We start from the raw sequence: 27,511 nt of genomic DNA, 5'->3' as shown, positions 1-27,511 counted from the left end.
CTTGCTTGTCTCCTGTTTCCATTGAAATTTTGAAATTTACTGATTTTAGTTTGTTTTGGTGTGGACAGTGGTCAAATGGACAAAACGTCGAATGTTGAAAAAAAAAACCCTGAATATTGTTTACATGTTAGAAACATTTGCAAAAATAGTCAAACTTCTAAAATATATTTTGTACAATTTATTTTCTTAAAAATCGTTTTTTGCTGTGAGTTTTTTCATTCTTTTGATAATGAGCAGTTTTTTCAAATAAATAGCATAACTTTGAACAATTTTTTGAGAGTTTTTCGATTCTTTAATAGTAGTTTATGCAACAAGTTGCAAAAAGAGGATTTTTTCAGCACGAGTCGTACATTTATCCAACGAGGTTCACCGTGTTGGATAAATACGAAGAGTGCTGAAAAAATTAAGTTTTGCAACAAGTTCCATACAACATTTTTTGCAATTCCGAAAAACACCCATTGAGTGAAATTTTAAGTAAAATTTTCACGTATTTTGTCAATATCGCTTAAATCAAAAAATGTTGAAAAGTGTTACTTTTCGATACAAGTGCTGAAAAGTTCAACTTTTCAGCACCCATTTCAGTGCTGAAAAGTAGAACTTTTCAGCATTGATTTTGAAAAGTGTTGCTATTCGATTCTGTTATTTTTGGTACAGAAAAGTAGGCTATTTCGTCGTTCAAGAATGACAGGAAAAGTAAGTAGTTTCACGACGGAATTGCAAAACAATATTTTTAAACTTCTAAACATATTTGCAATTGCTTATCATTCATAAAAAAATCATACTTCATTCAACAAGAAAAAAATTTCGGTATCTAGGAAAATACCAAATTTAAGTTTCAGTTTGAAAACAACAGCTACCAAAATGTGCCTTTGCTTGTGTTACATAATATGCGAATGTCCTTTTTAAATTTTTAATTTCATAAAGTTAGAGAGTACAACATAAAATATGTAAAATCATTTTCCAAACGATCCAACCTGCTCAAATTGCTCAAGGAGGTATTAGACTATGAAAACTAAACAAACAAACTTGAACTTTTTGACAGTTTGACAGTTTGCCTGCATTTGTTTGCCGAAACGTCAGCCTGAATACATTTTGCTATGTTTGCGAGTCTGGAGCAAAAAAAAAAATGCGAGTTTGCCACAGAAAAGTTTGCGAGTTTGGCAAACTGCCAAAAAGTGCGTTTTTGATTGTTTGTTTGCCGTTCTCTAACACTTCTGTCGGATTTTTTTTTTTTGTAGTCTGAATTAGGAATTTCAATTGAAATATGTTTCACAGCTTTTGAACATTTAATTTTAAATAGTGAAAAGCCTTACCTTTCTGTCGTTGGTTCCGCGCAGATCAGGGGCTGCTTGAGTTCGATGATTTGTCCGTTCTTTTCCTTCAGCTGACCCCCGTTTTCCATGTAATACTGCACCAGCTCGGACAGGGTGGCAAACTTTTCACCTAAAATAGTAAATTAAAGTTTCGTTTTTTTTCATTTAACAGAAAAAATCGTTCATAACTACCTCCGTACAGGTCGAAGAAGTCGCCGTTGTTCTGGATCTTGATGTGCGTCACCTCCTTGCCCCGGCGCACCGACAGCGTGAACGCGCCCGGATTCGACGACGAGAGCCGCGCCAGAAACGACCCGTCGAAGCCCCGCTCCAGCAGCAGCTTTTCCGCGTCCACGCCCGACACGGACGGGTGGAACCATCTGTGGAAGTTGTTTGAGGGAAAGATGAAAAAAGGGAAATCATTAAAATTTTGTTGAAAAAAAGATTAAAAGAAAATCAGGAGAAAAAATGACCATCCCCATAAGGTTTTTGCGGAGAGCGGCGGATATCAGTCATTTGAATTATCAGAATTAATTCAGTTTCAGTGTACCTTTCCATTTATTCTTGTACGCCGAAAAGATCGGAATGCAGGGAAAGAGAAACGTGCAATTGGAGTGGTTTATTCAATAAATCTAACATATTTAAAGCACACCAATTGTTTTCGACTGGAATAGTGGTCAAATTATTTAAAATCCCAAATTATGAACAAATTTTAATGTACAAATTGATACTTTTTTTTTTGTTTTTGTTTTTTCTCCGGGATCTTTAACCAAACACAGAAATTGGAAATATTAAAATCTCCGGAATCTCCAACCAAACACAGAAATTGGAAATATTAAAAATATAGCACTGAACATTAAAACTAGGGCAATTTTGTACGAAGTCAGCCACTTTTTTTTTCAAAAATCCACGATTTTTATTTTTTGATTTTTTAAGGGCCATCTTTTCAGAATATTCTAGAAAGGGCCAAAATTATTGACCAAGCTAAGATTTAAACAAAATCAGCTGTTGAAAAAATGCGAAAAAATATTTCAAAAAAAATTGATTTATGTTACATTAGTGAAATGCAAGGATGTTGATCGATAAAATTATCATCGATAATATTATCGTCTGACGATAACGATAATTAATTAAGTAATTATCTATAGTTATCGTTATTGTTATTTCGATGATTCTATCGGCGATAACCTTATCGCCAATAATGGACGATAACTCTTTATTCAATTCTTTCTAAAATCGATTAATTCAACCATATCATGTTGAGTTTTCCATAAACATGTACTCAACATTGTTCACAAAATACCGTATTTTTTCGAAAGTACTCAAATTTTCATACTCTGCAATATGGGTATCAAACGAAACGAAATTTTGTATGTTTTTTTTCTCTTTATTTAAAGTTTTTTTGTAAAATACTAAGATTTTCACAAAATACCATATTTTTTCAAAGTACTAAAATTTTCTAAATTTGCAATATGGGTTTCAAACGAAGAAAAATTTCGTGTGCTTTTTTCAAATTATTAGAGTTGTTATTGGAAAATACTAAAATTTTCACGAATTACCGTATTTCTTCAAAAATACTCAAATTTTCCAAAAATATGCAATATGGGTATCAAACGAAGCGAATTTTTTAAGCTTTTTTCACTTTTTTGGTTTTTTTTTGGAAAATACTAAAATTTTAACAAATTACCGTAATTTTTTAAAAATACTGAAATTATCAAAATATGCAATAAGGGTATCAAACGAAGTGAAATTTTGCATGCTTTTTCACTTGATTCGTGATTTTTTTAAATACTAAATTTTGTTCATGAAAGATTTCGCTTCGTTTGATACCCATATTGCATATTTTGAAAATTTGAGTATTTTCGAAAAAATACGGTATTTTGTGAAAATTTTAGTATTTTCAAAAAAAAACTCTAATAAAGTGAAAAAGCATACAAAATTTCGCTTCGTTTGATACCCATATTGCAAATTATGAAAATTTGAGTACTTTCGAAAAAATACGGTATTTTGTGAACAATTTTGAGTACATATTTTACTTTGAAACTTACTTGATTCGTGATTTTTTTAAATACTTAATTTTGTTCATGAAAGATTTCGCTTCGTTTGATACCCATATTGCATATTTTGAAATTTTGAGTATTTTCGAAAAAATACGGTATTTTGTGAAAATTTTAGTATTTTCAAAAAAAACTCTAATAAAGTGAAAAAGCATACAAAATTTCGCTTCGTTTGATACCCATATTGCAAATTATGAAAATTTGAGTACTTTCGAAAAAATACGGTATTTTGTGAACAATTTTGAGTACATATTTTACTTTGAAACTTACTAGATTTTCAAAAAATATATTCTTAGTGAAAGCATTGAAAATTTAACATGATATGGTTGAATTAAGTCGATTTTAGAAAGATTTTAAAAATGAGTTATCGTCCATTATCGGCGATAAGATTATCGCCGATAGAATTATCGAAATAACGATAATGAGAGAATCTCGTTATCGTTCCGACGATTATATTTTTTGGACCAATTCTGAAGGGGACGACGACAAAAACTTTAAAAAATATTTGCAACGGCCTTAGTTAAAAAAATAGTAAAATTGTCTGCTCTTCCGCATTTAAATTTTTTCGAAATTTTGTAATCAGGGATAACTTTTCGAAAGGGCTAATAACACTTTTTTGACATTTAAAACTTTATGCTAGATTTTTAAGTTTCGATAAATGTATTGAAAAGAGCAATTTTTTTATTTTTGTTGATCATTAAATTTAATTTATTAATATTGAATATTCTCAAGATGCCTATCGGTGATCAAAAAACGGCCCAATAAGGCACATTGAGAAAATATAATTTTTCATTTTTTTTATCTTTGCATGACCATGTCTCGGGAATCGGCAAGTTTTCTCAGCACTTCGATTTTTTTTGTCAATGTAGGCAATGAAGACTGCTATTTCAAAAATTTGAAAAATGCAATACCTAAAAATTGCTATAACTTGAACGATGCACTATTTAACTAAAATACTTTTTGATTGTAAATTTAATTTGAAGAACGGAGATTAAAAAATATAATACATAATTGATATTTTTCGGAAAGCAATATTTAGTGACGGAAGCAAAAAAAAAATCAGCTTATCATTCATTTCCTGTGTGGTCCTCGTCTATATCTACAACATTGCCGAAGACACCAAATCGATCAAAATATTCCTTCAAGTATACGGACGAATTGATAATGGAAAAAGGCTTTGCTTAGTTTATAACATACAACAAAATTCATGATAATAAACTTTGTTAAGTCATTTTAATTTGCAAATTTGGATTGATCTGAATGTTTTGAATTATAGAAATGCTCATATTGAAAAAAAAAAAAAGGAGTGACATCCATTCTATCAAACAGCTCATTCGGAATTTGCCTTCCAAAGCAAAGAAAAAATATATAATAAAGCATACCTGAAATTAAAAAAAAAACACGAATAGCTTTCTATTCCAAGAAAATAAAAAAACAAAAATGGTAAAAAAAAAGCATTTGAACATTCAAACCTAAAAACTAACCACCTGTAACTGCACCGCCTTCCCACTGTGCGCACCACAAAGTGATACTTTGTTGCAAAATGTATTCGAGTGATGCGCAAAACCATTCGCAAAAAAAGAAATAAAATAAAAACAATCACATCGAGAGGAAAAATAAGAAGAGCAAAACTTATCAGCATGCAGACGCGAAGGAACCTGGCGGCGACACGAAGTGAGAACCGAAAATACGCGGCAAAGGTAAGAAAGGAAGGAAGACTGAGAAACTGATGGATCGTGCCAAAGTGAGAGAGAGAGAGAGCGCGCGATTGGCAGAAAGAGAGGGGCAGAGATTAAGTTGCAATCAGTCAGCCGTCGTCGTTGGCTTGCACACAGGCTGGGATTAAAAAACGATTAAGGTTTCACGATCGCGTTTCGCGGGCCAAAATGCCGTTCTGCACGGAAAGTCAATTTGTGGACATAGTTGCGAATGATTTTAAGTGTATCTGTATATGTTTCGAAGGAATTATGTGATCAATTTGGTGTCTTCGGCAAAGTTGTAGGTATGGCTGAGGGTTAAACCGATGTTTTGCTGATTTTTAAAACCACTTTTTTTTTAAACCAGGATTTTATATTTTTGATTTTTTAAGGGACATAAATGCCATCTTTTTCCGAAAATTCCAGAAAGAGCTAAAAATATTGATCAAGCTATGATTAAAAAGAAACTTTTTTTAAAAAAATGCGAAAAAATGTTTCAAAAAAAAGTCAAGAGATAAAAAACAAAGAACAGACAAAATCTTGAAATGTGTGTATTTTCATAGAAATTAACTTTTTTTAATTAAAGAAAAATCAAAAAGAAATAAAAAAAAACATAAATAAATTATAAAAAATTTTACTCATTATGAAATCATTCTGTTCGTTCATTCAAAATAAATTTAAAAAATATGATCTCTTGTATTTTATATCGCACTAAACCACCCCACAGTGTATTTCCTCCTTATTTTTTCATATCCTGCATTAATGTTATATTTAAGGACTGAGTAAAATTTCTATTTATTAAACAAAAACCGTATTTTTTTAAAGTGCTGTAGGCCACCCATGAGATCATCGGGAAAAAAGTCACACTCCAAACTTTTTTCAGGTTTTCAAAATCACGACATACATTTCAAAAGAGCTTAAATCATTTTATTTGGCCCTATTGAAATATAAGTCATGATTTCAAAAATCCGAAAATATTCTTTTCGAGTTGAGATATTTTACACAAGTTTCACTTTTCAAAATTCAAAATATTTAAAACTCAGGGTCATTTTTGGTAGTTTTCATTCTTTTCTATAGCTAATCTCGGCCGAATCTAAAGGTCGAATCAACAATGTCCAAAAAAAGCAAATTGTAGAGAATTTTCCAAGCTTTGCAAAAAAAATCAAGTTTTCGAAAAAAAAAATCAAGGGTTGACAAGGCTGGATACAGTTTTAGAAATTAAAGAAGGACAATTTTGTTGAATAATTTAACCTAACAATGACGAGACCCAAAAACGGTGCTTTTTATCAATTCTTTCAAAGATTATTTTCAATTTAGAATGAAGTTTTACATCTTAAAATTATTTTGAATTGTTTTCGTGCTTTTTCGATACTTTCCAAACTACACATTTTTTTTCAAAACAATTATAACTTGGCCAGAACAAAACGTCTGTCTGAACGAAAAATTACGAGAGAAATTACAAAAAAATACAAAAATTACAAAAAAAAAAAATTACAAAAATTCCAAAAATTACAAAAAAAAACAAAAATTACACAAATTACAAAAAAAACAAAAATTACAAAAATTAAAAAAAAATACAGAAAAAAAATAAAAATACAAAAATTGCAAAAAAATTACAAAAAAATACAAAAACTACAAAAAAATTGCAAATATAACAAAAATTACAAAAATCATAACTTGTCCAAAACAAAACGTCTGTCTGAACGAAAAATGACGAGGGGACCACCAATGCATAACATTTTCTCTACAAAATGAAAAAAAATAAAGGTCGCTTAAATTTGTTTCCAAAGTACACCTTTCGATATTGTTTTTTTTTAAATTGAAATTCATAAAAAACATAGAATATTAATTCTATTTAGTTGAATTTACTTTTTGCATTCACTGGCCCCTCGTTCATTCTGGTTTGTATTTGTTTTTTGACGTTTGTCTGCTTTTTCAATGGGCTACAACAGCCCAGTTAAAAAGCAGCCCAGATACCGAACAAGTACTGTATCAAAAGTTGGCACTTTTTATATATAATTACACCCAAAATTCAGAGTCGAGATAATCGTTCTCTCAAAATTTATTGAGGGCTCAGTGTCAAAATCGATAGAATAATGGTACCAACTCACACCATCATAACAAATGAGTTCATTCGTTAGTTGAATCAATAAATCTCCAACAAGTGTCATACATCGACTTCTGACTTCTCCTTGGTCACCAAGCTGTGGTGGCCGAGGCAGCTAAGTCATTGGATTGGTTTGTCAAAGGTCTCTGGTTCGATTCCCGTTGTCGACACTTTTGGTTTTTTGTTTGACGGATGAACTTTTTTTGCAAATGAACCTCGAGAGAATAGTTCTATCGCCCATCTCGAGCTGTGTTCTCTGCGTCCGTGAATGGTACCACTATTCTCTCGACTCGAGACCATCATTCTCTCGGACTAGCGCTGCCAGTTTTGGGTGTATATATATTACATATAAAAAAAAAATTTTAAAAAAGTTTTTTTGTAAAAAAGTACATAGTTAAAAAATGGGTTATTTATTATTTTTTTCTGAATTGTATAATCATATCCTACAACTTTTCCGAAGATACCAGGTCCCATTAGCGAAAAGGACCTGATAAAAATAAAAAGATAAGCATGAGCATGGTTGACTGCCAATGAGCTGCTACTCCGTTATTGACAGATCAGCTGAAGTTAAACAATGAATCAAAAATGATCAGTGGGAGCCAACCATCCGTTCACTGTTTAACCTCTGAAGATCCCTACTTTATTAGTCAATACTGGCGCCCTCCCAAGAAGCCTGCAGTTCAACGAAAGGGAGGAATGTTAGTCCGATAGTTGAAGTTGCAGACTCATCAAGCACATAGTTTTTCGCTATATACTTATTGATACCGCATGAGACCGTTGAATCCACAGCATCTCCTTCAAGCATCACGTGATTAATTTTTTTTTTGGTTAGTAGGATAAGGTATTGGCTTTTCGATGCCTCCCGAGCTACGACGCTGTGGGGAGGACTTTCATAACAGACCCGTCGGCGAGCCTTCCGAGCAACGATGCTATGGGAAGGTCTTTCTGGTTAACACACAAAATCACTCACTCACAATTATCTCACTCCACTATTAATTAATCCAAAATGTCAGTGCGTCTTTCGATCATTATATAGAAATGGCTTTTTCACAGCAAAAAAATAAAACCTTATTCGAAAAATTTAAGCACAATCCACCCGACGCCGTGTCTTCCGATCAACGATGATATAGGAAGGGCTTTTAAAATCACAAAACAATTAATTAAGTTTACAAAAGCACAAAAAAAAAACAATTACTCAACGAAAAAGACAAAAATAATTCAGTAAGGCAAGCGCGTGGCCTCACCGCCCGCAATCGACTGAAGTACTAAACACAATTAACACCCAGTTACTTTGGAACACAATTAATACGACAAACTCAACCGGCGGCGTGCCCTCCGATCAACGATGATAAAGGAAGGACTGATATTATTATTACTAGCAAGAAACACACACAATTCACGACAAAAGGCACACAAAAAAAATCACTTTTCACTCCGAATATTTTTTACGACCACGCGCTCCCTTTACAAATTATGCACTAACCCCATACGAACAGCGACACAAAAGCACACCAAAAAAATAACCTGAATAATCACGACTTCGCGTCCCCACTTCCAGCGCACCAATGATGCTATTATTTGATTAGCACAATCACTCATCCCATACGAACAGCGACACAAAAGCACACCAAAAAAATTAACCTGAATAATCACGACTTCGCGTCCCCACTTCCAGCGCACCAATCCCTGATAAAAATAATAATATGAAAAAAAAACTTTGCCGTGAACACCAAATCAATCAGGAAATCCCATCTCGAGATACAGATTTTCAAATGATTTCATAGTACTTTTCTATTGACAGTGCCCAAATTCAACCCAAATTTTCCGTTTGTACAAAAAACTAATGATGCATTATTGCTTATTTGGACAAAAGGAATCGATGGACAAAGTTTCGTAAAATTAAAATAAGGATACTTTTTGCGAACTCCTAGAGAACTGCTCAATTGTTCAAAAAAAAAAAACTATCGTTTTTGTCAACTTCCTTCTAAATAATTTTGTTTGCATAATAAATAAAAAAATAAATAAAAATTTGTTCCAAAATATTAAAATTTTAATTGCAAGCCGAATTTTCAAAATGTCTGGACTGAAGTCCAGTAAAGAAATTGCAAATTTTATTTAAAGTGTTTGCTCCCCTCCCCTTCAAAATTTCATCAAAAATCAATCCATTTTCCCTAAAACAAATACTTTTCATTTTTTAACAAATTTTTAATTTTAGAATCACTGATAGGTATTTGACGGAAACGTATTGGAATGAATGCATTGATATTTTAAATTTTTTTGAGGCATAACTGTTATTATTTTGATGCATTTTGCGTTAATTTGTGTTCAGAAATTTCGAAAATCAGGACTAAAATTTGAAACATTTTTTTTACATTTCAGAAAACATATGAATTTTTAAGAAATGAAACCATTGTGAAATTTGCTCATACCACCGAATCTTTCTGAATTTCAAAATCATTACTTACATTTCTCAGTTACTTGAATTTGTTTTTTTTTTCAGATATGAACAAGGATGAAAACATTTTTGAAACATAAATAAGTGATACATTTTCTAATAATTTTGTAACTTCATAGTAACATTTTTCGAAAATGGATACAAAAATACTTGCAACTAGTGGCAAAATGATGAGTTTTTTAGAACATGACAAAACCTACGCCAAGCAGAGGAAAATGAAAAATGTTAAGTCTTTAAATATTATTATTTTTTCAACATTATTCAAACTTTAAATTCACAATAAAAATCTTTGCAATACAACCTCATACAGGCTACAAAGATAAAAAATTATATCTTCTATTGCCTAAAATTCATCCACTCAATTCCGCTCCAAAATTTTAACCTTCCGTTCCGGACGAGAAGAACGAGTTGCAACAACCTTCGTCACAACACCGTCCGACCGGAATCGTCACGTAGTGCACATTCATTGCACATTCAAACGTGTGCTAATCAGTGATGCGAACTCTACCAAAAACAAAAAAAAAGAAGCGAAGAAGCAAAGTAAGAACCACATACAACAAAACAAGCCGAAATCGAATCACTTTACTAAAGATGACTCAACGAAGACTTTTTCCCGCAACATTATTTTAAATTTTGTTTAAAACGACATTTAAAAAATAAACAAACATTTGAAGTAAAAAGTGTATCAATGTTCAAGCTATTTAATTTAAGGTGCAACCCATTGCTGCACCTTGATGCACACGAAGTAAGTGATACAGCAGAAGAATACACTCTCAAAATTATCAGATCGTCATTTGTTATTATTATTTCTCGCTTGATTATTCCACAAGGGTGTGTCTGCCACTGTATGTGTGCTACTTAATCAGTATTCTTAATATTCCTCAACGAGATGAAATCTAGATTAAATTTTCAAAACAACCTATCCCTCATGGGTTTCCTATGCAGATAGGGCCTTTTGAAAATTTAATCGAGAAATCAAAAATTCTCACCTTAATTTTGACATAACTGTTTTCAACACAAGAAGAAAAAACTTTTCCCAAATTATTCACCACACACACAGTCACACACCATCCCAGCACGCGCGTCACTGTGTCAAAGTTCGCAAACAGAAGGAAAAAAACAACAACAATGGAGCCAGGCCACCCGCACAAACACCAATCAACGATCCAAGTGATCGTCTTTTTTTTTCGCTACTCGGCTGTCATGGCGACGACGACGATTGAGCGGACGAGCGCGCGCTGCTGACTTCGGGTGGATCTCGCGGCAAGCCGGCTGCTGCGATCGAACTGCATTTTTCGCGCGCCGAACTCGCCATCCAAGTGCAACCCGCTCAACACAAGCAGCAGCGGCACTCTTGGATGGATGATTTTTTTTGGTTGTGTGTGGGAAAATGCACACACGTGCGCAGATTGTTGCTGCTGGTGTTATTTTTTCAACACCGATGAAGCGACTCGGAAGAGCGCAACGTGGTGGTTTAGAATCAGAATAAAGAATGTTTCAAAAAATAATAAAAATTAAAGGTGCACGCGCTGGTAACTATGGTCGGGTAAGGTGAGGGGTGTAATGAAATTGTAAACCTTTTTTTATTCATATTTCTTTTGATTCATTTTTTAAATATTTACCGTGTGACCTCCAAACATTTGAGCAAATTTTGTTTTACTGTACTCAGCAAATCATAGGAAATAAGAAAGTTTATGGATGGACCCTTCACATGACTGTCAATTATCTCTGGGCCCAGTTACAGAGGGTTTGCTGATGTAGTTTTCGATATACAGCCATTTTAAAATGTTATTACCGATTTTTACTAAGAAAATCTATAAAATCAATACAATTTCAGCTCTTTAAAGAATATGCTGCAATTGTATTGATTTAAAAGATTTTCTTTGAAAAATGGGAAAAAAAAACATTTTAAAATGGCTTTATTTCGAAAACTACACCAGCAAACCTTCTGTAACTTGGCTCGGAGATACTTGACAGTCATATGAAGCAAAATACATCATTATCTCGAAATGCATATTCTTTAAAGTGCTGAAATTGTATTGATTTTATAGATTTTCTTAGAAAAAATCGGAAATAACATTTTAAAATGGCATTATTTCGAAAACTACATCAGCAAGCCTTCTGAAACTTGGCTCGGAGATACTTGACAGTCATATGAAGCCAAATACATAATTATCTCGAAATGCATATTCTTTAAAGTGCTGGAATTGTATTGATTCTATAGATTTTCTTAGAGAAAATCGGAAATAAAATTTTAAAATGGCTGTGTCTCGAGAACTACATCCGCAAACTTTCTGAAACAATGCCCAGAGATACTTGACAGTCATATGAAGCAAAAAACATCATTATCTCGAAATGCATATTCTATAAAGTGCTGAAATTGTATTGATTTCATAGATTTTCTTTGAAAAAGTCGGAAATAACATTTTAAAATGGCTGTATCTCGAGAAATACATCAGCAAACCATCTGAAACATTGTCCAGAGATACTTGACAGTCATATTAAGCAAAAAACATCAATATCTCGAAATGCATATTCTTTAAAGTGCTGAAATTGAATTGATTTTATAGATTTTCTTTGAAAAAGTCGGAAATAACATTTTAAAATGGCTGTATCTCGAGAACTACATCAGCATACTATCTGAAACTTTTCCCAAAGATACTTGACAGTTATATTAAGCAAAATTCGTCATTATCTCGAAATGCATATTCTTTGAAATGCTAAAATTGTATAGATTGTTTTGGTTTTCTTATTGAAAATCGGATGTAACATCTTAAAAGGGCTGTATCTCGAAAACTACATCAGCGAATGTTTTTATTTTTTGCACAGAGGTGCCCTATGGTGTAAGGAATCGATAGACCCCAAAATCTCGGATTGCATATTTTTTTCATAATAACGGTATTTTGAGCACCGTGCGCGCAACTTGGTGGTTTAGAATCAGAATAAAGAATGTTTCAAAAAATAATAAAAATTAAAGGTGCACGCGCTGGTAACTCTGGTCGGGTAAGGTGAGGGGTGTAACAAAATTGTAAACCTTTTTATATTCATATTTCTTTTGATTTATTTTTTAAATTTTTACCATGTGACCTCCGAACATTTGAGCAAAATTTGTTTTACAAGTAACTGCAGTAATTTCATGAAATTTAAATATATTTTTATCATTTCTTTCAAAACTTTACCGTGGGCTTTCCAGTTTTTAGAAGTTTCCGTACAATTTTGGCAGTTGTCCATAAAAAATTACATGTTCAAATTCAATGAACTGTACTTTGATAGGGAATTTTCTGATCGTGGTGGTGTTGGTGTTTCAAAGTTAGGTAGGTAATGATGATGAAAAATCAGAACAACTCTGGACTTAACGAAAACGTTATTTAATCCACCGTAAGGTGGTTGGTGCCTTCCTTACATTTTTGTTTTTCACGTTTCTTCGAGCGGTACTTGTTTGCAACATGTTTTGATGAAAAAAATCAAATAATTTGAATTAGTTTATTTAAATGCGAATGAAAATTACAACCGTACAAAAAAAAATTGAAAGTTCTGAAGTGCCATAAAATAACGAATTTCAAAAAACAGAATATTAATATTATAAGAACGGAATTTGTTTTTTGTGCTCGAAATGAAGTAAACCAGAGGTAAAAAAAATTTAAAATCAAAAGCATTGGAATTTTTAAACAGAAGTTTAAGAATTCAGAAATTAAGTTAAAATTGAGAAATTGAGCAAAATAAAATCAGAAATTTAAAAATACAAATGTACCAAAAAATAAAATAAAAATAGATAGAACAAAATTCATAACTTGAGATAGCAAATATTCTAATAATCCAGAATTAAAAATTTTAAAATTCAAAAATTCAAGAATCCAAAAACTTTTAAGTTCAAAATTTAAAACTTGAAAAATTAAAAAAATGTAGTTTAAAAATTCATTAGGCCGTTGCAAATATTTTTCAAAGTTTATGTCCCCCACCCCCTTTTCTTCAAAATTGGTCTGAAAAATCAGGGGGCAAAAAAAATATTTTTCCAAAAAACTTAATTTTTTTATGAAAATAGAAGTTTAATCAACTGATAACAATCTAAAATGCATTTTTCTGCATTGATAATCATATTTTGCATGTTTGGGCTTGTTTAAAAATGTTTTGAATTTTAATGAAATTCCAATGTACAGCACCACAAAATTTTTATTTTTCGCAAAAAATAAAATTTTTGTGAATGCTTAGATAATTTGGAAACTGATGATGGCAAAACAACTGGACAGGTGTATAATACATTTTAAAACACTTTTTTCATTTAAATGTTGAAACCATGGCTCGTAATTTCAATTTTGATACTTTTTTATTTTTTTTTTGCCCCCCCTCGACTTTGGTCAGAGTCGAGGGACATAAATTGCGCAAAAATATTAGCCTTATTCTGAATATTAAAAAATTCAAATAATCAAAAATTCAGAAATTTTATTAATTTAATTAAAAAAAAAAACATTCAAAATATAGAAAATTCATAACATCAAAAATTTCAATAAAAAAACTAAAATTAAACTTTTCTAAATCAAAGACTTTTTTTCAAACCTCAAATATGACTTCAAAAATTCTTTCTTGCGGTGTTTAAGAATTAAATAACCAAATAATTTCAAAATTTATTAATTAAACAATTTTAGAATTCAGAGAGTTTTGTTTTCAGGAATCCAAGCTTTTTTTAAATTAGAAATTAAAGCATTTAATAATTTGAGATTTAAAAGATTTAAAAATAAAACATAGATATTTTTTAAATTTTATATTGAAGAATTTTAAAATTAAAGAATTTGAGGATATTTAAACTTAAGAATTTTTCAATTTAAGAATCTAAGCATTGTTTAATCAAGAAATTTTAAAAAAATCATGAGCTAAGGAATTCAATAATTTGAAAATTAAATTAGGCCGTTGCAAATTTTTTTTCAAAGTGTCATTTTAATGGAAAAAATCTTAAAATAAAACCAAACACAAAGCATTTTAAAGTGCTAATCATATTTTTTATGATTTATGGCTTCACCATTACATTTATGAAAATTTCTTTCTTAGTGGTTATACCCCACTAGTCCTAATTTTCACTTTGCGGTATCTTTAAAAAAAATGGTTCGGTTAACAATGTTAACCCTGTAAAGCCATTTTTTTAATATTTTTACCATGTCATTGTAAAAGGTCATTTTGAGTAATTCTTGATCTGCGAAAAACATGACTTTTCTTGTTTTATGTTTTTCTGGTTCAGTATTTAGTATTTTTATTGGGATTTAACTTGTTTAGTTTATGTTTGTTTATGATAGTATTTGGCTTATTTTACCACTTCCTACCATTACCTTTTGCCTTTCTAGTATTTTCATGCTTTTACAGTCACTTTTTAATTTATTTTTTGCATATTTTCACATTCAATATTGCCAAAGTCACATTAAACAAGTCAAACTCTCAACCCTATCATTTTCTTAAATTTTAAGAGTTCTTCTATCCAATGCCTTCAAAAATTCAAAAAAAATGGTTGAAAATTGATTTTTGACGAATTTTTTTATCGAAGCCCTCCTAGAGGCGGGGTTGGATTGTAGAGGGTTAGGGGAAATATACCCATTTTAATCACTCTGAGCGGAGAGTTGCTTGCTCACTTTTATTTGAGCTATTTGTTACTTTGAAAAATCAAAAACACTTTATGAAAGCTGTTATTCCTGATCAAAGTGCTGATATGCCGATAATAGAAATAGGCTGAGAAAGGGTATATTTCCCCTACCAAATGAAACTTTTGTAAAATTTTCTACCCTTTCAAAAATAATTCAAATTTTTCGACTCAAGGGCAACCTTTTGAAAGAGCTTAAACAAATTATTTAGGACACTGGAATTTTTTACACAATTTAAAGGATCAAAAATAAAGCTCATTTGTCTTCGTGTCCGCCGATTGACGAGCCCCCAAATTAACCCCTATTTTTAGCAGCCAATTTGAACAACCTCTTCATCGGTGGGGACATCACACAAGTATACACTAGGGTGCCCAAAAAAAATAACCCCCTTCTCCACAAGCGGGGAAAACGGTTTATTGGGTTATTTTAAGCAACTGAGCAATTATCTGAGATTTCGGTCATTCAATTTTTTTTGTATTTTTTAATCCGGCTGAAACTTTTTTGGTGCCTTTGGTATGCCCAAAGAAGCCATTTTGCATCATTTGTTCGTTCATATAATTTTCCATACAAATTTGGCAGCTGTCCATACAAAAATTATATGTGAAAATTCAAAAATCTGTATCTTTTGAAGGATTTTTTTGATCGATTTGGTGTCTTCGGCAAAGTTGTAGATTGTACACTGAAAAAAATGATACACGGTAAAAAAATAGTGATTTTTAATTTAACAGGCGGACATCAAATGCCAACTTTTCAGAAATTTCCAGTAAGGGTAAAAAATCTTTGACCAAGTTATGATTTTTCGAATCAATACCGATTTTTTCAAAAAATCGAAATATTGGTCGCTAAAATTTATCAACTTCATTTTTCGATGTAAAATCAAATTTGCAATTAAAAAGTACTTTAGTGAAATTTTGATAGTTTTCAAGTTATAGCCATTTTTAGGTAACTTTTTTCAAAATAGTCGCAGTTATTCATTTTTTTTAAATTAGTGCTCATGTTTGCCCACTTTCGAAAAAAATATTTTTGAAAAGCTGAGAAAATTCTCTATATTTTGCTTTCTTGAACTTTGTTGATACTACCTTTAGTTTCTGAGATATTTCCATGCAAAGGTTTAAAAACAGGAAAATTGATGTTTTCTAAGTCTCACCCAAAAAACCCACCATTTTCTAACGTCGATATCTCAGCAACTTATGGTCCGATTTACAATGTTAAAATATGAAATATTCGTTTAAAATTGAAAATCAAGACTAACATTCAATATTACGCCCTTTTGATATGTTAGCCTTGATTTTAAATTTTACCGAAGGCACCAAAAAAGGTTTCAGCCCGATTAAAAATAAAAAAAATAAAATTAAAGAAAAAAGACCGATTCCGTAAGAACTGCTCATCTGTTCAAATTTTGAGCGAAATTGGTTGAGATTAACCCATTGATACCCTAGCCTAAAGTTGGTGAAAAAAAAGTTTTTCATACAAAAATCACTTTTTTAATCGCTAATAACTTTTTAGACTTCAGTTTTACAGCTTTGGTAAGTTTTACAAAGTTGTAGAGCATTACATTTCCAATAAGAATCACACCTTTGGGAATATTTGGACTGAAGTAGCGCACCGTTCAGACAAATCCGTAAGAAAATTTTGTTCTCCATACATTTTTTTCGATTTTTCCCATGCAAACTTCACCTTCGAGTATCAATGGGTAAATGTTGACCGATTTTGCTCATATTTGGCTCAGAGTCCTAAAATAGCTCAAGGAACAATATTCAGCTTGTGGAGCGAGGTTTTGAGAAAAAATCCCCTATTCTGGACACCCTAGTATACACTCAAGTGAATCACACTAACGTGACTCAGTGCTAGGTTTGCAGCGGTTCAGCGAAAAGGTTAAGTGAAATTAGTTGGCACTTTTCCAACCCCGAGTGGAGGTGATTTTTTGATGAGTTAAGGGTCAACTGATCTGATCGCGTGTTAATCAGCAGTGCCTCTCTTGAAGGTGTTTGAGCGTATTTTTGGTAGTTGACAGTCATTCGAAATCGCGTGATCTTATTTGAAAACTTGGGTCACAGTTAAAAAAAATCAAAAATGTCTCAAAAAACTTAATTAAATAGAACAAGCCACTGTTTTGTAACCTCCATAAAAAAAATTAAAAAATCATATTTTTTTTTAAATCATTCATCCAGATTACACCGACTGCACATTTCCGATAAGCCCGGTACTGATAGGGCACCGACCAAGAGGAGACATTTCGTCTGCCAATTTCGTGTTTGACCAAGGTGACGCACATACATTCAGCACAGCTCGCCGTTATCGCAGTTAACACCAAACAGTTGTTTGGATTACATAATTTCTCGCTTAAAAGTGCTCTCGACCACAAGTGAAGTTCGCGAAGCAAAAAGTGGAACTGCGATAAGATAAAGTTTGTAGGTTAATTTTTAACAGGTGATTTTAATGGACTCAAAAACTGGCAGCACTGCTTGATTATTTATTCTTTAAAGAGATTTATAGAATTTAATTTAAAAAAAAACCACACCTACAACTTGTCATAAATTTACAGTTTTTTAACAACAACAAAACAATGACAAAGCCAACGATTTAGAATGCGATGAGGGTGGAGCAAAACCGATTCATAAAAAAGAGGGGAGCAACTTGAACCATCAATTGAGGGCGTGGAAATGGGGCAAAGTGCACAAGCACTAGTACCCCTACTCTCTAGTTTATTCCGCCAGCAGTCTCAGGCAACAACTGTGAACCGAGTTTTCATCTGATCTGAGCGTTTAATTTGGAACGTGGAGAGCCAACGGAACTTGGTGGCGGATGGAACCGACCCGTGTCACACAATGAGATAATTTATTGCCACGAATATGCATAAAATTATTCGGTGCCAGCGGAGCAGAAGTGTTGGATGGGTTGAGCGAAATGAAAGCTTGAGCTTAAATGAAGATCGGTAAATTTGTCAAGTTAATTCAGGTTATCTTGATTTTGAAAATTACTACAATTATGAATTTAACACAAAATAGTTTCATAAATTATGAAAATCAACGATAAAAAATACTAAAACAATAAACAAGTTAAATTTGTTTTAGCAAAAATAGAAGATATATTAAAACTTTATTATTGTGTAGAGTAATATGATAATGTACTTGTCTTTATTTATAATTCAAAACCAGCTATTTGGTTGACCTACGTCGTATTAGGGAAGTACGAAAAATTGCCTTATCGACGATTTTCGCAAAAAAAAAAAAGAAACAAATTAAAAAAACATAAAGGTAGGGTAAAGTAAGAATTAGTTAGACTTTTAATAAAAATTAGTAAAAAGTTTCAATAATCTAGCCTATTCATCGAAAAGGTCACACAAAAACTTAAAATGCTTTTTTTTTACCAAAAATTCTGTATCTAGAAATATTTTTATTGGATTCGTAAAAAAAAATTACATATAATATCCAAAAAAAGTGAAGTTTTATTAACAGATTCTTTTTTAAAAGAAAAATAAAATGAAGTGACGAAACGCGATAGGTTTTTTTATGTATAATACAAGGTTGTTGGTCGATAAAATTATCGTAGATAATATAAGCGTCTAACGATAACGATAATGGCAGAGTGACCACTCAAATCCCATTTTCAAATTCCCGACTTTTTCCCGGCTTTTGCAGAACAAGTTTCTTATAGGCATTTCTTATCTAAAGAATGATTTCAAACAAAAAACTCTTTATAAAAAGTCATTATTAACCATCGAAATAATCTAAATCAATTAAAAATAAAAGATTGACAATTTCCTTTAAAAAACAGAAACATAAAAAAATAATTAAAAAATGGAAGCACTCATTATTTTGAGTCAGTGAAGAAACTAAACAATTAGTCTTTTAAAAGTTACCGAAAGTTTAACGATACTTATAATTTCAATGTTTATTTTGAAAATTGCAAAACGTATAGTTTTTTTTATGCTTCGATTCAACTGGAAATGGCAAAAAGTTAATGGAAACTGAATTTAAAATTTTATCCTCAAATTATTTTATTTTATTTGAAAAAAAAGAACGCTTTATACATACTTACTATTATTATAAAAAAAAGGTTTAACCAAGTTCCATTTCAGATTTTTTTTAATTTGGATATTGAATATTTGAATCAGTGTTGATTTATCCAGTAGTCAGTATTTAACCGCCCGTGTGGGTCAATCGGACCGCGCACTGGACTCACAATCCAGAGGTCGCCGGTTCGAATCCCGCGGCGGGCGCTCTAAAATTCTTTGTGTAAATATGGGTATTCGGCGCCGTCGCTCCGTGCCATACTTTCATACACTTAGGAGCCCAGGGCGGCGAAGTCCTTGTAGATAAAAAGGAAGACACTAGTGGTTGGTACTAGCAATGGTGGCCGACAGCTATAAAGTCAACTTCGTTTTTCAGTATTTAACCGCATTATTTGTTTTTCAATAAAAAAAATCAGTTTGGTAAGATTCCATGTTTTACCATTTATTTCATGCGAAATGTTTGAAGAGACAAATTCTTTATACAAATTTGCAGTAATATTTTTTTGCGATTCAAATTTTTTTCATGCTTTTAAATCGTAAAAAAGTGATGCTCTTTTGCATTCAGAATGAATAACGATTCGATTTTATTCAATATTTAAGTTTGCTGTTGACTGAAAATCATGCTTTGTCTATAGTAATTCACCCATACTTTTTTTTAAATAATCAATGTGACAAATTAAAACATAATCAAAACTTCACGCTGCCAATTAACTTTGTTTGTTGTTTTAAACCACTGGTTTGATAAACAAAAATAAAAAATCTCTTGAATCATAAAAAATATTATGAAACTCTGTATCCAAAAATAATTAGGATCAATTTTACCCTTTAAGGGCTGAATTTTTCTTTTTAAATCAATTTTTAGTTAAAAATCGGAAAATGATTCTTATGACCATTTGAAAATTATAGGCTAGTTTTGGAAATTTAGATCTTTGGGTCATATTGACCCATCAGGCCTGAAAGGGTTTTAAAGTAGAAACTTACTTGAAGAATTGAGTGAATGTAATTTGAAAAATATTGCAAAATTATTCAAAAGTTAGAAAACATTTTTTAAACAAGTATGCTTGGAATTCCCGACTTTTTCCAGATTTTTGGCGAATTCCCGACCTTTTCCCGACTTTCCCGATTTCCGGACTTGAGTGGCCACCCTGTAACGGTTATGTCGTTGCAATCAATCGAAGCGAAATTTTTGTATGCTTTTTTACTATCAAACGAAGCGTAGTTTTCAATTTATTCAAGTGTTTTTGTAAAATATTAAATTTTTCACAAATTACCGTATTTTTTTCGAAAATACTAATTTTTTAAATTTTCAGTGTGGGTATCAAATGAAGCGAAATGTTGTTTGCATTTTAGCTGAATGAAGAAAAATTTTGTATGTAATCAATAAATATTTTTTTGTAGAATACAAAAATGTTCCTAAAATAATGTATTTTTAACGAAAATACTCAAATTTTCATAATTTACAATATGGATATCAAACGAACCGAAAATTTGAATGCATTTTCAATTTATTCAAGTGTTTTTTGTAAAATACCTAAATTTTCACAAATTACCGTATTTTTCGAAAATATTTTTTTAAATTTTCAATATGGGTAACAAACGAAGCAAAACTTTGCATGTATTTTTTTGTAATAAAAAAAAATACATAAAATACATCTATCGCATACTGTGAATATTTGAGTACTGAAAAATGTGGTATTTTATAAAAAATTTAGAAGTTTGCTTAAAAACTCTAATAAAGTGAAAATGTACACAATATTCCGCTTCGTTTGATACACATATTGCGAAATATGACAATTAATTTCCACAACATTAGAGTTATTAATGTCAAATACTGTCAAATTTGATTAAATTTTTAACTCTTAGTCGAAATGTATACGTGCAGGTGGTGGTGGTTGCCAATGACAAGTTAAGAAGTACATTTTTTGAGTGAATTGGTGTATAACGTTTGTTTACACATTTTTATAAAAATAAATATTTATTAATTCATAAATGTTTTGCATTCTTTATGGATACTTTTTGGATTCGCATCGAAATTTCAAATTTGAAAAACAGAAAAACTTAATGCTCGGCAGATAAGAAATAACAAACACTGTCATTGTTCGCCTACACAGAAAAAAAACGATGGTAAATTTGCATGCAAAAGCATGCACATCACCTTTGTCAAAAAAGACACTTAATATTACACACTGCATGTACAACTTTGGTTAACACAAAAAAAAAAAGTTGCAACCGACGGGATTCAAACCCAGCACCATCAGTAAGGACTGGCGCCTTAGCCGGCTCGGCCGTCAGACCGATGAAAAATGGAAAGGATAAATGTATATATGAGCTTGACATTTCGGTCAAGTAGATTTCCCATACAGATGGGCTACATATTTCACGGTGTAATATTACACAGAATTTCATATAATAATGCAAAATTTATTTTACACCCAGGCCTTTTACCCGCAGCTGGATTACTACTTTATTTTCTGTGTAGAATTCAGGACAATTATTTAATTTTCAAAAGTTTGTCATATATTTCTGCCGTGCGATAAATAGTTCTGTTTGCGGCGTCAAAAACTTAGTGTGTATCATGAATTTATTTATTTATTTAAATGCGAAAAAAATAATAACTTCGACGAATATTTCAAAGGATTGTTGATTTTTGTTCAGTGTTTCAACTGATCCAAAATTGAAAAATTATAAATTGTTTTCGAAATAGTTAACAATCGATTGTACAAGTTTTTAGAATGTTTTTTTTCTCAGGTTTTTTTTTAAAGTGTGTAGAAAATTTTAGATTAAAAACACACAGAACTTGATAATATTCCTCGAGGTTTGTAATAAAATAAAAATTATATGTGCTTGTTTTTTTTCCGAAACTTCTTGAAGGAAGAGGGAGATTTTTTTTTAAATAGTTGTAATTGTTTTATAAAAACAAAACACATTATAAAATTCATGCCCATTATCACGATTCCCGTGACACGAGAAAGAAAAATTGCAACACACTGACTGAGCCCTTACCTTCTAGAAGTCATTTCCGTCCAGGGCTTGCTGCGTTTGACCTCGAAACACACACACACACTCACTGCTCCCGCGTCACACCCACCCACACCCTACTCGTGCCTCCGCACACAAACAGCCAGCCACTGATCAGATACTGGAAAATCAGCTGGTTCCAGAGCTTGCTTGGTTGCTTGCTATCACTTCAGCTGCCAGCAAGTAAAAACACACCCTCACAATCGTAGCTGGGGCCACACGACGAACGCACACACGCAGAGCCGCGTGCCAAAATCGTGATTTTTTTTTTCGATTGCTTTTTTATTTTCACTTTTTTTTCACGAAACTTTATGACATTCAACAGATCACTATTTTTTTCTTGTTTTCTTTTTTCTCAACTTGGACCAAACGTTAAAATCTCATTTTCACGAAACACGGGGTGATTGTCGGAAGTCGGATGCTGCTGCTGCCACCTAGCGGGTTGGTACGACCAGACTGTTGAAATCGCATGACACCCCAGAACCGCCAGAGAAGAGCATAATTAGAGAATCATGAAGAAGGAGACCCCGTTGGCAGACGAATTGTGTCTGGAGAAAACAAAAAATAAAAGAAATAAAAACGCAAAATAATGGGATGGGAAAACTGTTTTCTTTTTGTTTGTTGCCAGCCAGCGCGAGCTTTTCACACACGATTCTCACGATTAAAACAGAAGAAAAGAAAATGTTGATGAGTGGGGAAAATGTGCTAAACGCACCCACAATACGGTATATACCGTCCTCGGCCGCAACAACAACAACAACAGCAAAAACAGCAACAGAGCCAGAGAGGGTAGAATCATTTTTGGTTGGAAACAGTGCTGCCAGAAAGGGGGAAAATTTCGAATAGCATGACTTACTAAAAAAAATTAAATATGTTTAACAAAAATGATAAATTAAGCAGTACAAAACAATTGAATTGACCACAAGGTTTACATTTTTTATAAAATTACCAAAGGTTTCAACAGATAAAGCAGCTTGTAAAATTAAAAAATAGTACTGATTTTATAGAAATATTTTTTTTATTAAAAAGAGCACAGGGCCAACTTTTTCACTATTTTTTTTACAAAATTCCGATATCCGATCTAAAATAGTAGTTTATGCAACAAGTTGCAAAAAGAGAATTTTTTCAGCACGAGTCGTACATTTATCCAACGAGGTTCACCGAGTTGGATAAATACGAAGAGTGCTGAAAAATTCAAGTTTTGCAACGAGTTCCATACAACATTTTTTGCAATTCCGACAAACACCCATTTAGTGAAATTTTATGTCAAATTTTCATGTATTTTGTCAATAAATCGTTTGAATCAAAAAAATGTTGAAAAGTGTTACTTTTCGAAACAAGTGCTGAAAAGTTCAACTTTTCAGCACCCATTTCAGTGCTGAAAAGTAGAACTTTTCAGCATTTATTTTGAAAAGTGTTGCTATTCGATTCTGTTATTTTTGGTACAGAAAAGTAGGCTATTTCGTCGTTCAAGAATGACAGGAAAAGTAAGTAGTTTCACGACGGAATTGCAAAAAATAATTTTAAACTTAAAAATGTCAACTTTTGAATTACAGAGAAATATAGGCTAACAAATTTTCACGAAGATAAGATTTTTTTATCTATATGAAAAATTATTTTTTTCATTTCCAAAACCAACAAAAAATTGCTGGAGTCAGTTGAAGGTAAAGTTCAGGTGAAACCATTTCTAGTTTCAGACACTAAAAATTGGACAAATTTTGCTACCAGTAGCATTGCAAAAGAATCGAAACTAAGAAAATTAATAACTGAGTAATTCTCTACGTTATCGCAAAACAACTTTTCTCAGCATTTTTTTTATTTGGATGAAACTTTGCCAAAAGAAGCCATTTTGCATTTTTAGTTTTTTTTCTTTAACAAGGCCCTTAACTTTTTATTGAACATAGGTAAAGGGAAAACTATTTTCCGATTTTATTTAGCTGACTTTTTATTAAAGATTCAATTCCCAAAATACCTATTTTATTATTTTCGATTTTTTTAGAGGTGACATTTGGTCTGACCGAGCCATGTAGCCCAGTGGTAACGCTTCCGCCTAGTAAGCGGTAGATCGGGGTTCAAATCCCGGCTCGGACCAACACAACTGGTGATCGTTTCTCTTCTGGATTCGATTGCTTAGTAAAGGGAAGGTAGTGTATCGTCACAAACTGGACCTTATCAAGACACCTTAGGAAGACAACCTATGGAATGTTAACATTAACCTTAACATGTTAACATTAAGTTGATTAATAAACTGTCACTGAATCCGCTTTGTAAATGCCGGCCCCGATACTCTTCACGGGTGTTCCCCTCAGGAACAGGGAAAGATTTACTTTACTTTGACATTTGGTCTGGGCTGAGATTGGGTCGTACAAAAATTAGGACAATTTCACCTCCCAGACCCAATGTATCTTCTATTGACGGTATTTCAGAAGACTTAAAAATAAATCTTTGGCGGCGATATCAATTTTTGAAAAATTTGATTAAAAAAAATCTTAAATATTTTGTCACGAAATTTCCAAAATCATTTTTAGATGTCCATTGAAAATAATGTTACACATTTTTTGATAAAGTGTACCATTTTCATGTTATAGGCATCAAAAATAAAATTCTAGAGTTTTTTTTTTAAAGGTCCTATATGCTTTCGTGCTTCATATATTTATAGGGCCCTTTAAAAAAAACTCTAGAAATGTTCTTGTATTTTAAAAATGCATCATGAAGGAAATGAACGCCTGCAAAAAAAGTAATAAAAATTCGGATTACTGGATCTTAATTTTTTTTTGATGATGTTTACTTTGTGCCATCTAAATCGCTCTTATCTTTCAGCCTGCGAAAATTACTGCTTTTTTCAATAAAAATAATTTCTAATTTCAAAAATCCAGCTCAACTTTAGAAAATGTCCACAATCAGTGTTTTAGTCCTTTCCAAACATAAGTATTGATTCTAAAATTGCGAAATGATTGATATAAGAAAGAGTAGGTAATTTCACAAAATTTGCAGAATTTTAGCTTTAAGAGCCTGTATTTTCGCAACCAGCAATGGATTTAACAAAATAGCGTGAACAAAATATTTTTTTGATGGGATGCTTCTACTTCAAGAATTACACAAAACTGATCATTTCTCGCAAAATTGCATTAAAAATGCATATAACTTTAAAGCGGAGAACTTTGTCAAAAAATGCGTAAATTAATTTTCGATGGCAAATTTTTTTTTCCCGTTAAAATGCTTTTTTTTTATTTTGCATGACATTTTTTTTTCTAAAAATCTTTTATTATATAAAATAAGATATGATGCCTATTTTTAAAACAGAAGTTTTTTTTTCTAAGCTCAAAAAACAGTCAAAAGAAACCTTTTAAAAATATTTGAAGAATTCAAATTAAAAATTTGTTCATCCTTTCACATTTAAAAAAATAATAATTTGGATGCAAGATCTAGTTGTTTTTCAAAATACAAAATAAACCTTACTTTTTTTTAAAGAGCTGCTCATGTTTGAAAGAGTTGAAAAAAACATACAAAAATATAACAAAAGGCAAGAATAATTTCTTATGACGATCTGAAAAAAAATTTCTTATGTTTGAAAGAATGTAAAAACAAAAAAAAATATTACGACAGTCGACACAGCCCATAATTGAAATTCGGCGATTTTGCCAAATCATGTATTCCGAGAAAAACACGTTTTTGTGTTTGTCACCAAATCTTCGCCACGGCAATTTAAAAGGGGAATGGAATATAAACCGTTTGGTTTTTCGCATCGTCAATGTTTAAAGACCCGCCCATGTTTGAAAAAATGGAAAAATATTACAACAAGCAAGAATAGTTTGATTTTAAAACGAATGAAAAAAACTCACAAAATATTTTAGAAATGAAAAGAAAAAAAATGAAAGAACAGCTCATGTTTGAAAGATTAGAATATCTCACTTTTTTTAGGTCGATCCAAGAAAAGGTTGTTTTAAAGAATGGAAAATAATTCAAAATTATTTTTAAAGTTTCGTAATTTAATTTAGAAGAATCGGTATCATTGCATTGTTTTAAAATCACCGATTAAGATGTCAACTACCCTGAATGCATTAATTAACCATCAAAAATGCCTTTCCCCAACACCGATGTGAATCTCAAGTACCTAGAATTCAAAGGCATTCTAAGCAAAATAGCATTTACCAAACACACTGACTTCAAAACCCTATTCCACCTGGCAGCACTGTTTCTCCCATCCCCCTTGGCTCCCTCACCCACCCAGCCCCTTGACCAGGAACAATTTTATTGCACTTTTCTTCCTCTCTTCGTTGATTCCCACACTGTTGTTGTTGCTTGGATAGAAAGAGAGGGAGAGCGAGCGCATCGAAAAAACATACACGCACAAGTGGTAACACACACACCGCTTTCTTCCGCACACTCATTATCAGTTAGAGCGAGAAAGCGTTGAGCGCAGAGAAGAGAAATGCCGAAAGAGAACGGCGAAAAAGTGACAGCAGCACTCGGTTGTCACGCTCGCTCCCACAAATACATTCACGCGGACGGGGTCTCAAAATTTGCACACAAAGTTGTCCCCCCTTTCGAAAAAAAAGAAACGAGAAGGAAAGCAAAGTGATGACAGAAAGAGATGGGTTGAGGGGGGAAAAGGTGGGGGGAGAGGAAACCTTGGGAAGCACTTTTTTCCCCACTTTTAGGCTTTCTTCTTCTTGATCACCACAAAAAAAACTGTGCACACACTTTTCTCTTTCCGGTTTTGTCAATGCCAGGCTTTCTGTCAGATTGCACGACACTCACTTTCACGACGCGCCCCGACAAGCACACGAGAAACGCGTGAATTTGCCCGTGAAATCCCGTCACACACAGCAATCGAGCAGAGACTTGGAGACGACGACGACGGCGACAGCAACAGAGGCGCGCACACAACTTGAAAAAAACGCACACACACACACACACCCGGACGAATTCACAGGTTTGGTTGGGTTTGCCAGAAAGAGAAGGCAGTGCAGGTGTCTCGTTTACACGTGCTGGATTTTGAACATTATTTTTGGCTCGGTTTGACAGTTAGATCGCACGTGTGGAAGTGGGACGGGATATGCAGTTTTGCTTGGGAACGAATGAGAAAGACAGAGTTTATGTCCACAACGGGAACTCTACACACCGCGCGGTACAAGTGTAACGGGATCTTTTGTAAAAATTATAGATTTTACACAGTGTGTTGTGTAGAAAAAAAATCAAGCAAAATAATTATCATATGAACC

At 32.3% G+C, this 27,511-nt stretch overlaps 1 protein-coding gene across 1 annotated transcript; it reads right to left on the bottom strand.

The window, feature by feature from the left end:
- Positions 1 to 1,309: 1,309 nt before the first annotated feature.
- LOC120418839 (tyrosine-protein phosphatase corkscrew-like) lies at positions 1,310 to 27,115 on the bottom strand. The gene is made up of 4 exons (XM_039581364.2): positions 26,991 to 27,115; positions 22,272 to 22,834; positions 1,506 to 1,693; positions 1,310 to 1,443 (listed from the first exon to the last, which is right to left on the bottom strand). Exons 2-4 carry the CDS (start codon positions 22,283 to 22,285, stop codon positions 1,310 to 1,312), a joined length of 336 nt encoding a protein of 111 aa, XP_039437298.1. The 5' UTR covers positions 22,286 to 22,834; positions 26,991 to 27,115.
- Positions 27,116 to 27,511: the final 396 nt, after the last annotated feature.

This window comes from Culex pipiens, chromosome 3 (genome assembly GCF_016801865.2).
Source record: "Culex pipiens pallens isolate TS chromosome 3, TS_CPP_V2, whole genome shotgun sequence".
NCBI lineage: Eukaryota > Metazoa > Arthropoda > Insecta > Diptera > Culicidae > Culex > Culex pipiens.
Note: the sequence above shows the minus strand (reverse complement) of the source record. Positions and strands in the feature narration are given on the sequence as shown.

Excerpts from the sequence above, each read along its gene's own strand:
- LOC120418839 (XM_039581364.2), bottom strand. Across the intron at positions 1,444-1,505 it reads CTTCTTCGACCTGTACGGAG|GTGAAAAGTTTGCCACCCTG; the intron begins GTAGTTATGAAC and ends TTACTATTTTAG.